Source organism: Balaenoptera musculus, chromosome 5 (assembly GCF_009873245.2).
Source record: "Balaenoptera musculus isolate JJ_BM4_2016_0621 chromosome 5, mBalMus1.pri.v3, whole genome shotgun sequence".
NCBI classification, from domain to species: Eukaryota; Metazoa; Chordata; class Mammalia; order Artiodactyla; family Balaenopteridae; genus Balaenoptera; species Balaenoptera musculus.
In genome coordinates, this window is record NC_045789.1 from 88,099,790 (window position 1) to 88,113,776 (window position 13,987).

Genomic DNA, 13,987 nt, shown 5'->3' on the forward strand with positions numbered 1-13,987 from the left:
ATAAATAAATGGATCATCACGTTTAAAAAAAAAAAAAGTTCTGTGATCAAATACACTTGGGAAATGTTATGTCTCTCTTGGAAATTGTCAAATTACACGCAAATAAACCTAATTAACTTGAACTCTATGTTTCCTAACTGTACTTGACTAAGATCCCCTCTTTCGCGTGCTTTCCTCATCATCCTGGAGGCACACCTGGGAGGAGTGTGGCTGAACCACCAGGCCCTCTGGCAGTCCTCACAAGTAGCATCTCTTACAACCTGGCTTTTGTCAAGCGTGGGCAGCACAGACTGACACTACAGCTCTGATAACATCAAGAGCAATCCTTCTATAAGCATCAAGGCAGCTGAGCGGGACAGAAAGCCTCTTTATCTCTGCAAAGAGGTAGACCAAGGGTAGGGTCAAGGCCAGGACATAAGTCTCACTCAGGAGACTAAACTGAGTCTGTACGAGCCGACAAACAGGCCATCAAGGCCCCAAAGTTCTTGTCTATGACACGCAGACACAGTCATTTCAGCCTGGATATCTTCCAAAGCAGATGTATAGGCACTGGCCTCACTCACAGAGGAATCTCAATTAAGCACCCACAAGAGGCTTGACTCTTAAGTCACACAACCTTCTGGTGCCCCCTCCACGGAAAAGAGTGGTCAAATGTACCCCAAATGAGGCAGTTCTTTTATCGGGCTGTTAACTGTAAGTCAATTAAATGTTAGGGAATGCCTACCAAAAACGATGACTTTGGTTTTGGAACTATCAATCTTTTTTTTTGACAGTAATTAACATAATTATGCCAGTTGTCTGTTAAGCCATCTCCCAGTTCACAATTAAAATTATGTCATCAGGCAGCTCATCTAAAAGACAGCATACAGTAATGTGCAAGGCACTCTGGGAAATCTAAAAATGAAAAAGATATGTCTTTCAAAAGCACATAATCTAGTAAGGGGCCAGACAGAGCACTAGAGAAAGAAATTCGTATTCTCATGTTCATCTTTGCAGCACCTGGTGAGGTATCTGGTAGAGAATCACATTCAATAAATATTTGTCTCAACACATTTGCTATTTACCTTTAAGATTTTTACTTGTATACAATCTGACAAACACCAAACAGTCAAATACCTAGTCAAGTATAATCTAGTCAAATAATACTTCTGGGTATCATTTAATGCGCTTACAAAAAAGGATTTACAAAAAATCTTACACCATTGTGAAGGAAAAAGAAATCATTTTAATATACACATTTTCACTTAATTCAACATGATTTCTACTAGGCATGCATACCCATTTAGTTTGGTTTGCTTCATAGTTATTTATTTTTCAACATGCAGCAACCCTCCCAATGAGATAGTTGAGTTGAACTGTTTATTCTTAAAGAGTACAATGTACCTTGTCCTCAAAGAGTTTTATCAACTTTAACATTTTCAAAGAGCCCTATGAGGCTGCTCAATATGGCGGTTTTTCACTAAACTTCTTATTTGGAAGATGGCAAAACAGACTAGGATCTTCCCAAGTCTACTGGTTGCTTGTATTCATATCACAGCTCAGGTGGGTAAGAGGTAGAGACTGAATAATAAGTAGATCACCTCCAAATGCAGCTGGGTGAGAAAGCTTCATTTTTAGAAAGGAAACCAAATCATGAAAACCTTCGTAATGGTGTGATTTGTTTCAGGGTTCTTTTGATACTTAAGAAGGGAATTAATCCTGGTGCACAGTACTCTTCTTTACAGCCTTCTAGAGTTTTCTTCTCCAGCCATCGTTCTTTAGCCAGGTGATTTATTGTACTTGCTGCAGAACTGAAAGCATGAAGACTCTGTCTACTTTCATATTCAGAGGTGGTGACAGCCTTTTCATTTCCTGCCAAATGGATCCGACCACACTTTTAACCCTATAGAAAGAAACACGAATAAAAACAGGATTCGTTTTTAAATTTCCTACCACTTCCCTCAACCCCAAACAAATAAGATGACATCAGAATGAAGGTGTGCAATTTCCATGTAGTTGGAGTTAGTGCGGGCAAGCTGCCGGAACCTCAGAACAGGACGGCTGGGAAGCCACGGCAGCTGACAAGAGACTTTTAAACGGCTCAGAAGTTGCCCCACAGCAGGGAGGTATGTATCTGGCCTAGTTAAAAAATAAATGAATAAAAAAAAGACCGCTGCCACAGATTACAAGAGTTTTGGCTAATAAGCTAGAAACCTCTCATTCTCAGCCAACTTGGATCGTCTCAAAGTAACTAACCATTCAGCCATACAGGGAACTTTTGAGCTTCTGTATAAAGCAGAATCCTGCATCGATTAAAATAGCTCATAAGTAAACAGTATTTTCCCATGAGGGTGGTGTTTAAATAGGTGCTTGGTAAATATGTCTGCAAAACATCTACTTATGCTTCATAGCTAATTGCGCACTTGTTACACATTTATGCCCACTTATCAAATGCAGAAGAGAAACGTGCAAACTTGCAAAAACTCTTCTGGAGTGACATATTAAGAGGAAGTCTTGGGGTGGCAACCTCTAAAATGGCAACTGCTGGGAAATAACAGCACAATTACAATCTAGCCTCGAAGCAAAGATTTCTCCCGCTGCAAAGCACCACTCCCAACGACAACACACTAGCACACGTGAGCCTTTGTTTTGATTTTTACGTTTACCTGGGGGCTGCACGTCTTCTTGGACAATACCAGCTCGATTTATGGCTTGTTCCTTCTCTGAGAGACACAACAGAAAGATTACTCATTAGAGAGGGGACTGCGGGGCAGGGCAGTGGAAATCTTTGTATCTACGTGCAACAACGACACGGGACAATTAGGAGACAATATATCTGAGCGCTATTAAATTCAGAGCTGCCATTGCCCAAAGCTTTTAGGTTACAGGAGTCAGATCCTAACAAACAAAAAGACTGGATATTTTCAGTGAAAGAAAGCAAGCCGTACTTCAGAAGAAAAGCTCCTAATGAACATCTTTTCTGGGTGATCTCAGCAGTTTGGAAAGGCAACAAAAACAACAGAAAAAGAACAATTTTGAAAGAACTGGTGGTGGTGGTGGGTGTGATACGAGGAGGGCAAGGCTGCTGAACTGCAGGAACAAGTACAATTCACGAGAAAATGATGCAGTTTAGGTGTCTAAAATGTACTCCACTGAGGGCCTAGACCCAGAGCTAAATATGCTATGTTTTTGATAGGAAATAGAGCAGAAAATTAATCTTTGAGTGGGTGGCTTTGGTTTGGATAATTGAAGCTTCCCTAATTGACTGCAGGTGCTACGCCAATCAGTAAGCACGTTTTAGCGACAGCAGCTTAGCCAGTCTCTTTGGAGATGTCCCACAGGCGAAGGCCAAGAGAAACTGGGCATTTTATGTCTGTGGGCTTCAAGCCCTCTGACACATCTTTCTAAGTGTTGTGGAATAAACCTAAGGCCTGTGAAAACAAAGACATTATTTTAAGTATCTTGAAAAACAAATGGTGGCTTTTCAGCAGAAAGACTTGCAGCCAAAGGATGTTTACTACTATATTATAGTAATTAAGTGTTGTAATCAAGCCTTTGTTTTTTTAAAAATTTTATTTATTTATTTATTTATTTATGGCTGTGTTGGGTCTTCGTTTCTGTGCAAGGGCTTTCTCTAGTTGCGGCGAGCGGGGGGCCACTCTTCATCGCAGTGCGCGGGCCTCTCACTGTCGCGGCCTCTCTTGTTGCGGAGCACAGGCTCCAGACGCGCAGGCTCAGTAGTTGTGGCTCACGGGCTTAGTTGCTCCGCGGCACATGGGATCTTCCCAGACCAGGGCCCAAACCATGTCCCCTGCATTGGCAGGCAGATTCTCAACCACTACGCCACCAGGGAAGCCCCCAAGCCTTTGTTTTAATCAGGCTGACAGTGTTTCTTTAAATCCACGTTTAGCTCTTCTTTAATATTAGGCAGTTTTCTTTATTCTCATAAAGATACACAAGCATAAAGGTATAGGAAACAGGGCTTTTCCAAATCAAATATTCACTGAACTTGCTTCTCCGGTGCTGTGACCGAAAGTCAATCCTAAGTGACCTGTCTGAGAGTTTTATCAACGCTAAGTTTTGCTTTGGCAAATAAAACACCGGGCAACAGGGATTATCTGAATCTTGACATCCAATTCTAAGCAAGACAGAGAAAACACAGCACAAGGAAGCTGCTTATACAGAATGGTCTGATGGCTCCACTGGGCCTCTCTGAAAAGTAGCAGGTAAACAACAACCAAGACCCTATGGACCAAGAGACGCCAAAAGAGTGGGTGACAATGGGACCTCTGAGGTGTCAGACTTTCTAAAATAACACAAAAGGCGATCTCATTTCCTAAGAAGTTAAATTCCTGTAGGACTGAGCCCTACCATGCTGTCACCATGTAAGTCTCCAAGTATGGATGTGTCTCAAACATGCTCTTAGAAAATGCCAACTAGTAAAAGACTACACTGTCATCAGTCGTGCCAGGAACAAAAACAGATACCATTTTTCACACCTAAAAGGTCTATTCTCCAGTATCATGGAAGAAGGAAGAGATGAATTTTTAACACATGCTTGATTGCCAGAAAGCATTCTAGATGTCCAGGTTTGAGAGAATCAGACATCCTGGTGAACGGAACACATTCTCCAAGAGGCAGGTCCTGCAAAGCCAAAGAAGCTGGCAGGCTGCCGAGCATCAAAGGAAGTTGACTTCTGGTGGCAAAAGAATGCCTAATTGTGTTCTCACCTCTTACAATGAAATGGAGAACCAGGTGAAGAGAAAAGAATCCCTGTCTTCACACCTCCTTGCTAGTTGCTAATGAGGTTGGAGAGAGGCCGAGGATTTATTTTAAATAGACCATAATCTCTTTATAATCCTTGTCCTTATGCAACCACCTCTTTTTTTGGCTTGGACCGGCAATTTAAACCGATTTGCAGAACGAGTTCCTACCAAGTGATAACCGGTTATTAGCATCCTATCTACATCCCCTGGTTCTTTAATCCATTAATGTTTTATAAATACTCTAAGGCCAAAGCAGTCTTATATAAATTCATGATATGACACACTTTATTTGTGAATGCGAGATATGCTAAAGGGAAAACAAACTGGTCCCTCGGGACTGAGCAAGCACATCTTGATGAGGCTGACAGTAGGTTTCTGTTTTGCTATCATTAGAGAAACACCAAATGTCTCTCAACCTCTGGAAAAAAGGGCAACACAGAAGTCAGGGGTTTAACTATGTGGGCAAATCAGGATAAGCTAATTACTGACCTTTTAGTAGTGAGCATGCTTCTATCAGGAGTGAAATGATTGAAACGCAAATATGCAGCATGGGGCCTGGAGCTTTGCGATGTCCGTTAGAAGTTCCCTCTCCAGTGTCTCAGCAAGCCCGACTCTGCCCCCTGGTGCTAAGGCAGGGAGCTGATTTGCAGTTTTTTTTGTTTTTTTTTTAAAGTATTTGTTTTTATTTATTTATTTATGGCTGTGTTGGGTCTTCGTTTCTGTGCGAGGACTTTCTCTAGTTGTGGCAAGCGGGGACCACTCTTCATAGCGGTGCGCGGGCCTCTCACTATCGCGGCCTCTCTTGTTGCGGAGCACAGGCTCCAGACGCGCAGGCTCAGTAATTGTGGCTCACGGGCCCAGCTGCTCCGCGGCACGTGGGATCTTCCCAGACCAGGGCTCAAACCCGTGTCCCCTGCATTGGCAGGCAGATTCTCAACCACTGCGCCACCAGGGAAGCCCTGATTTGCAGTTTTAATTGAGGATCCTTAGCTCTACTCAAAGGGCCAAGGTATATTATTTAAAACTTAGTAATACATGCAGACGGGCTCATTTTTGTATGGTAGCAAAAGAATCTACCTCGTAATTTTTAAGTCTTTGAACATGAAACCTATCCTTATATTAAATGTCCATACTGTGAAATCTGTGTGACTTGCTACTTTATTTAACATTCACAGCAAATTGATACAGCATGCCCAAACGCCAGCCCCCTCAGTGGTCTTGTTACTGACTAGTTGAGGGTGCTCTTGGGGAGGACCAGCAGATAAAAACCTAAAAGCAGGTGCAGAATCTGACCTCGGGGCCCTACACAGTGAAACCACCACCTCGGGAACACCCCCTCCATCGCCTCCTGCCAATGAACAGTTAAAATAAAAGCAACTCACAACCTGAGGTAATTGGACAAATGTCAACATTTGAATATGGACTGTATATTACATAATAACATTTGTCACTATTAAATTTCCTGGATTGGATAATTGTGATTATGTAAGAGAATGTCCTTGTGCTCAGAAAATACATGCTGAAGTGTTTAGGCATCAAAGCTCACAAGGTCTTCAACTCACTCTCAAATGGTTCAGCAAAATAGTAGTAATGATTATAATATATAATTATATATGTAATATAATTATATATGAACATATGCGTGTCCATATGTATGTATGCATGTATAGATGTGTAACATATATAGCGAGAGAAAGCAAATGTGGCAAAATGTTAACAACTGGTAAATCTAGGTGAAGGACATGAAGGGATTTATTGTACTATTCTTAGATCTTCTCTGTCGGTTTGGATTTTTTTTTTAACAACAAAAATACACAACTGCAAAACAAGTACAAGGAAGTCCAACAGCACTGTGACTATTCCATGACGATTAACTCAAAGTCTCTTTTAAAAATAGCAAAAATAAAATAATACTTTTTCTAGTGCTCCCACTTTGCTGCAGTCTGACCTCGGGGTGATCCAGAACTAGATGTGTGTATTGGGGGTGAGTGTGAGCCAGCGGCTGAGGGGACCAAAGGGCCATTGGAAGCGTGGACTCCTTCCAATACCATGAACACTTTAGTTTCTCACCAGGGTGTGTGGTAGAATCCAGGCAGCTCTGTAAGGCCTGTTAGAAAATAAGACTTTAGTCTGTGCATTTCATTCGACTCTAAGGTGAAAGGAATGAAAAGCATATTCTGAGCACTTGCCATATAATCGGGAAAATGCCCTTCCAAGGTAAGAAGCATTTCTGAATCAAGTGATTTCTCGCAGGCCTGCTCTGACTCTGTACCACACGCTTGAGGTTGGGGGCGGAAGGGGAACGGGAGGAGAAGTGAGGTATCACAGCTCTCCCACATAACCTTTGGCTTTACTGGCAGACACTCTCCCCTGTCCTAAAAGCAGGTGAAACAGGGCATCATTAAGCAGCAGACAAGGCTGGGGAGTTAGGGTCTAGTGTCTATCCAGCAATAAATGTGCTAACTGACCTTGGACAAGTCACCTAAATGAGGGGACTGAATGAACACAAGATTTCTGGCAAAACCCTATGGTTTTATGTTTCTGCACATCTAACTAAAGTTAAAAATGAACAGGATCACAGAAAATGATCTTATTCTGTCTCATTTCACAGGTTGCCCTGAAATGCTGTTATTTTTTAAAGCCACATTCAGGATCACTGTCTGGTTCTAGGATGCAGAGACAAAAGGCAGACCAGGCTTCAAGTTACAGCGCCTGAATGCGTGCTATATGTATAGCTTCAAGTATGCTTCCCTGAATGTGGGCTCTTCCCACGAACCATGCTGTGCCGATCGGCTGAAAGTTAATAAGCAACGTCTGGATTCCCTCCAGAAGCACAGCAGAACTGTCCCCATACTTCTGGTGTGGGACTGACAACTGCCAATGCCAACTGCCATCTCCCCAGTGCTCATTTCAGTACTCAGGTATCACGTGTGGAACTGACCTTGTATTCCCCCTAATACTTCGTAAAGTCTGGCTGAGTTAGTGAAAGAGCTAGAGATCACACTGAATGTCAAAATGAAATTCAATACGGCAGTCTTGTGATAATGGCCTGTCTGCTTTTAAATCATAGAAGATCCCCTTGGCTTTATTTTACCTAAGCAGCCTTGTGCCTCTTTTCTACTGCCTTGAGGCTTATTCCAGCAGGGGCCCTAGAGCCTACCTCTCCCCATACCCAGGCCGGCCAGCATCAGTCAGGCTGGCCTAGATGAAGGGTCAGCAGTGTCTCGACACTTGGGCCCTACATGGCCTGGGCTCCTTGCTAGCCTCTGGCTCCCCTTCTCAAGGACTGGGTGTCTGCCCGGCCCTTCCAAGGACTGTGGGCTTCTCCTCGGTCTGCCCAGAATTCTGGGGACCATAAATGTATGAAGAATGCTCAGAAGAGAAACAGCCAACAGGAGAGGCTAAGGAGTGGATGAAAGGCAGGAGCAAAAGCGCAAAGCCAGGAGTACTGGGGGACGGGCAGTCACGAAGCCCAGGGAAGAGAGTGTCTCAAGGAGGGAGAGTCTGGCTGGGGCTTGTGCCTCTCACGCACAGTCACCTGACCTCCTGCGTCACAAAGAGGACAGAAGCCACAACAAACAGGAAGCATCTACAACCTCCCAACATCACACCTACATCTAGCGGTATCCACACCTGCCCTTCCTCCTCAGTTGCTGGAAGAGGTGTCCTGCCTTTGGTCCAAGTCTCCCTCCTCCATCTGATCTCAAGATCCCATGCCACTTCCTACTCTATGGATTGTCTTCTCTCTCCAGCAGTCTTCTTTGTCCAGAGGCTCTCTTGGCTCTCCCACTGCTCCCAGGCAAAACGAAAACACAACAGCCCCCTTGACCAGCTGCAAAATAATTTGTCATTCTCCTCTCCATACAGCTCAACATCTTTAAACAGTCAACCTAATGTACTATTTACTCTTCAATCCACTGCTATCTGCTTTCTGCCATCAAACCATTGAAAGCACTTCTAACAAAACAACCAATGAGCTTTACCTTCTTTTTGCTAAATCCAATGGATATTTTCACTTTTTATCTTTCTTACCGTCTTCAAGCAGCCTAGCCCTGCTGACCACACCCTTTTCATGAAGAGCTATCTTCTTGGGGCTTGTGACTGCAGCCTCTTCTGGTTTTAATCCTCTCGCTCTGGCCACTCCTTTGAGGGCCCTTCCTCCTCTGACCACTAGCTCTTCAGACCTTCAAATGCTAGTGTTCACCTGCATTCTACCCTGGACCAGCTTGTCTTTTTCAATCTCTGAATACCGCCTGGGAGCCCCACCTACTGCAATGACTCTGCTTCCCATCCGATGTCAATGATGTGCCATCTCTAGCTCCAGCTCAGACCCTGTGGCTCAGCTCCCATCGCCTATAGGAAATCTCCAAGAGCACATCCAGGTACCTGAAACTCAATACATCCCAAACCGAACTAGCATGTCCTCTCGTCCTCCAAACAGACTTCCTGTATTTCATAATGCCTAGTACCGTATCTCCTCAGCTGCTGGACCCAGAAAGCTGGTTATCAATCTCTTTCCTCTGCCTCCCTCACCCCTGAGCTAATCAGTCACAAATCCCTGTAGAGGATTTATTTCTTAAATCTGGCTCTGGAATTCAGTCCTTCTCCCCAGTCCCATAACCACCACCACTCTGGTTAAGGCTACAGTCACCTCTCCCTGAGGTCACAGGAAGCACAGCCTTCCCATACCTGGCCTTCTTACCTCCAACCTTGACCCTCCCAGCCCCTCCGTCACACACAGTCAGAGATTCCTGGAAAGAGTGAATCAGATCACCTTGCACTCCGGATTAAAATTCTTCAATGATTTTCCACCGGCTGGACTCCGAGGACAGCAGGGTTACTGAAGTATTTTGACTAAGCAAGTGAGAGGATCGAATTCAAAAAGCAAACAGCACAATAGACTTTTCGACAGCCACAATGGAAGACCTGCAGTTCTATACACTCTCTGACACACAAGAATGGATATTCCCAGTTACAAATTCTCACCAAAGAAACACAAAGATGTATTTCAGAATGAAAAAAACTGAAACTAGAAAGGTGTGAGATGAAAGAAGGATCAGTGAGTAAAGAATGAGGGTAAACAGAAACAATCAGTGACTGTATAAAACACTGATGGTACTAAGTGATCTGGGGAGTAATAAACACAAGGCAAGACGGACGGTGTGTCTGGGACAGGAGCTAAGGCATTCTAAGGTCTTTGTATATTTCATAGGAGGTAAAGATACTAACTTTAAACTGTCACCACAAAAGAAAAAGAGAATGTAAAACTTTCAAACGAGTAGAGGGGAAGAGAATTAAATAAAGAAACCTTGAAGGCAGAAAAGGAGAAAAAAGGGAAGTAGAGAAACAGAAGAATAAATAGAAAACATAAGATAGGAAAAATAAATGTATATATATCAGTAAACATAAGTGAAAATGATCTCATTCCAACAGTTTAAAAAGATTATCAGATTGGATTTTTTAAAAACCCCGGTTTAGGCTGGTTATAAGAATTAAGGACAAATAAAGGCTAAATATAAGAGTATATCTATATCTATATCTATATATATATACATATAGATATACACACACACACACAAAGAAAACACTAACCAAAAGAAAGCTGATAACTATGATAATATCAGATAAAACAGAGTTCGGGAGAAATATTAGGGGTAAAGAGGACTCATATAATAATAATTGAACCCCCCCCAGAATATTCTAGATTGTGTGCACAGAATAATATGGCCTCAAGATATCTAAGTAACAGAATTAAGAATGATCTGGAACCATCATATACAGAACTCTGTACTCCCAAACAAGAGAATATACATCATTCCCAGCACACAGTGAACATTTGCAAAAACTGACTTGTACCAAGTCACAAAGCAAATCTTGACCTATCAAAAAATCAAAATCATATAGTCTGAATTCTTTGACCACAAATGCAAAGAAGGTAGATCAGCAGCAACACACTAACCAGAAAGACCACAGGCTGCTGGGTAAAGAATGGGTGGTCCTGGGGACCAGTGGGGCAGGGAGAACGGCTCAGAGTGCAGGGAGTGGGTGGGGGACTAGACACGGGTGAGGACAGTGACATGAGAGAAGAGCTCTGACCGTCTCGTCCGGTCACATACATCCGGCACCTAACACAGTGCCTGACACACCGTAACTGCTAAAATCCAGGTTTAAAAAAATGAAACGGAAGCTAACTAAATGCTAGCTGAATGCGCTGAAATGAACTGAAGCTCCGTCCTCACAGCGGGTCCCCATGACCCGGTCACGAATGCCTCACCTGGGTCGGTCCACCTGCTTAAATCTCCTTGTCTCACTTCCCTGCCCTTGTGGTTCCTTATTTTTGAAATGTTTTTATGGGATGCCTAGTGTACAAATATACTATGTGTTTCCACACCTGTTATCTCATTTAATTCACCCCAAAACATGTAAATTCAGTACTGCAAATTCCACTGTTACAGATGAGGAAACAGGCCAGGCTCAGAGAGGTTAAGTAACGCACCTTAAGGTCCTCCTCTAGTAAGGGATTTAGACCCTCATCTGACTTACTTCTCTCACCCTCTTAGAGAGGCAGTATGGTGCCGTGATGTAACGATTAAGGGCACTGGTGCAAATCCCAGATCTGCAACTCATCGGTTGTGGGTCCTTGTACAAGTTAACTGTTCCATACCTCAGTCTGTCCACATATAAAATGGGGATGATGGTCACACAGCAGCTACAATGAAGGGTTGTTATGAGCACCAAATGGATTGATATATAAGAAGTGCTTAGAAGAGTGTCAGACATATAATAAGCTTTCAATAAATATTAGCTATGTAGTATCATTACCTGTTTAAGGAATCAGTTATGACTCTCAGATAAGAGTGTCCAAATTAATTAAAACTGAACCAGAAAAGTGGGCAGGTGTTGACTGCCTTACAGTTAAAAATGCAGATATTGTAGCCACACACACTAAATGTTCACTTAAAAGGCTTAATCTGTCTGTCTCAAGGCGACTCAGACAACCATAGACTCCGGACTACCCCTATAAGACTGTTGTTGGGAGACACAGCGCAAACCCACACCCTGAGCATCTGACCCAGAGGAAGGTTTCTCAGCCTTGGCACCATGCGCATTTTGGGCTGGATAACTCTTTGTTAGGGGTGGCTGTCCTGTGCATTGCACAGTTTAGCAGCACCCCTGGCCTCTATGCACTAGATGCCAGTGGCACACTCACACTACCCCACCCCATGCCGCCCATTTTGTGACAAGCAAAAATGTCTCCAGATAGAACCAATTGTCCCTAGGGGGACAAAAATCATCCCCAGTTGAAAACCACTGCTCTAGTCTTCGTGACTGAAACTTTTCTAGTGGGATCCAAAGCAGACCCCCTTGTCCCAAGTTCAACTCTAGAGGCTGTCATAAAACAGCATGGGGCAAGGATGCAGTAAGGAGGGATAATGCAGATAGATTATGCAGGGCTTCACACAGCCCCATGTTCACCCTCACGCATGGTGCATGGAGATAGGCTGGAAGGCAGAATGCAGAGGCCATTTCAATCTTGGCTGATGAAAAGAAGCCACAAGGAAATCTGTGTACTTAAAACACTCTTAACTCAGAAACCAAATGTTGTAGCATTTGTAATGGGCAGAGCATTTACACGGAGCTTTCGCCTTCAAACCGCCAAGCTTTCAGCCTTCGCTAATATTGTCAAGGGGCACAGTTGGCCCTCTTCCATCTTCAAGACGATTCAGGTTTCCTGGAGAACAAAATGAGCCTCTAATGCCTAATATTTTCTCTCTGACAGATGGTTTCAGACATATCAAAGTGCTAATCCTTGCTGAGGTATAGGTCTCAAGGAAGGAGAGCTTGGCTTTTAGAATGATAGGACTTGAATGATTAAGGAAGAAAATTACTCTCAGGATATTGACCATTGTCATGTGAGCAACCAGCTTAAAATGAAGGAAGACAGCAGAATCTGGAAAAATATTTGAGGAGAAAGGAGAGGAAAAACTCAAAAACCCAGGTTAACAGTTTACGTTTGAAACATATCCACTCAGAGACATCTTTGGGAGTGGAAATGAAGTGCAATAAAAACACCTTCAAGCTCAGGATAATTAGGGTCCATCTCCCTCCCCTCAACATTATCATTCCCAGCTTCAGTGTCTGGAAGGTCTGGAAACAGAGGCGGGAGTAGGAATACTTGTCTTGCCACTTACTAGCTGTGTGTCCTGGGGCATGTTGAACAACCTCGCTGAGCCTCAGTTTCCCCATCTGTAAAACAGATAATAATACCTACCTCAAAGTGAGGGTGTGTAAATTAAATGGTCCAATGTGTGCCTAATGAGATACATAAAAAGACTTCAGTGAATATAACTATGAGTATGAACTACTATTTAGTGTCGACCTACTATGTGCAGATTGCTTTCACTACCACCTTTGAGTCTCACCGGAGGCTAGATGATTTTATTATACAAACAGATAACTACTAAAGGGGTTGCTGAGATTCTGAGAGGTTGAGTCACTTGTCCACTGTCACAAAGCTGCACACAGCAAGATTCGAACCCGGGTCTTCCTGACTGGCAAACCAAGCTCTGACCATGGCCCCACGTGGGGAAGGGAGGGGAGTTACTGAGGACAGGCCACCGCGTGGGGTCAGAGGTCACTCTCAGTTACTAGGCCCAGGCCACCGCGTTGGGTCAGAGGTCACTCTCGGTTACTGGGCCCTGGCCACCGCGTGGGGTCAGAGGTCACTCACGGTAATCCTCCAGCCGCATTAGGGGCCGGAAGTAGATGGGGTAGAAGGCGGCGCCGATCAGGGAGATGAAGCCGCCGAAAATCAGCGCGGTGCGCAGGTTCGGGGTCATGGCTCCAGCCGGTGGCCGCCCTGACCCGCCGAGCAGCCCTCACTCTCGGAAACACAGATCCCGCCGGCGGTATCGTGACCCCGCTCGGAAGAGGAGGAGTTGCTTTCGCTTCCGGGCCTTGGGGGCGGGGCTAGGAGGCGGGCCGGGGCCGGGGGCGGGGTGGGGTTGGAGGCAGGGGTGGGACCAAAGGCGGGGCCTAGGACTGGGTGGAGCTAGGGCAGGGTGGGGCGGGGCCAGGGACCCGGCGCACCGCCTCCCGGGCGCTCCCTGGCAGCGCGTAGCGCGGGGCGAGCGCGAGCCGCGGCTAGAGACTGGAGCTTTAATTGATTTCCTGTTCTGCCCCCGACCCCCCAGCCTGGTTTTTCTCTCAGCCGCTCCACCCACTCATCTTCTGACCTCGTT

General features: G+C 44.5%; 1 protein-coding gene across 2 annotated transcripts; it reads right to left on the minus strand.

Annotated features, from left to right (window-relative positions):
* Positions 1 to 1,059: 1,059 nt before the first annotated feature.
* SMIM20 (small integral membrane protein 20) lies at positions 1,060 to 13,695 on the minus strand. Of its 2 annotated transcripts, XM_036853774.1 has the most exons (4): positions 13,477 to 13,680; positions 12,650 to 12,696; positions 2,646 to 2,702; positions 1,060 to 1,882 (listed from the first exon to the last, which is right to left on the minus strand). In XM_036853774.1, exons 1-3 carry the CDS (start codon positions 13,583 to 13,585, stop codon positions 2,685 to 2,687), a joined length of 174 nt encoding a protein of 57 aa, XP_036709669.1. In that variant the 5' UTR covers positions 13,586 to 13,680; the 3' UTR covers positions 1,060 to 1,882; positions 2,646 to 2,684. The 2 variants fall into 2 exon arrangements, with proteins under 2 accessions (XP_036709669.1, XP_036709668.1); XM_036853773.1 differs by lacking the exon at positions 12,650 to 12,696 and having other exon boundaries at positions 13,477 to 13,695.
* Positions 13,696 to 13,987: the final 292 nt, after the last annotated feature.

Coding starts and splice junctions, on each gene's coding strand:
- SMIM20 (XM_036853773.1), bottom strand. CDS start 13,585: ATGACCCCGAACCTGCGCACCGCGCTGATTTTCGGCGGCTTCATCTCC. Junction 2,703..13,476: donor AATGCGGCTGGAGGATTACC/GTGAGTGACCTC, acceptor TGTGTCTCTCAG/AGAAGGAACAAGCCATAAAT. Junction 1,883..2,645: donor AGAAGACGTGCAGCCCCCAG/GTAAACGTAAAA, acceptor TTCTTTCTATAG/GGTTAAAAGTGTGGTCGGAT.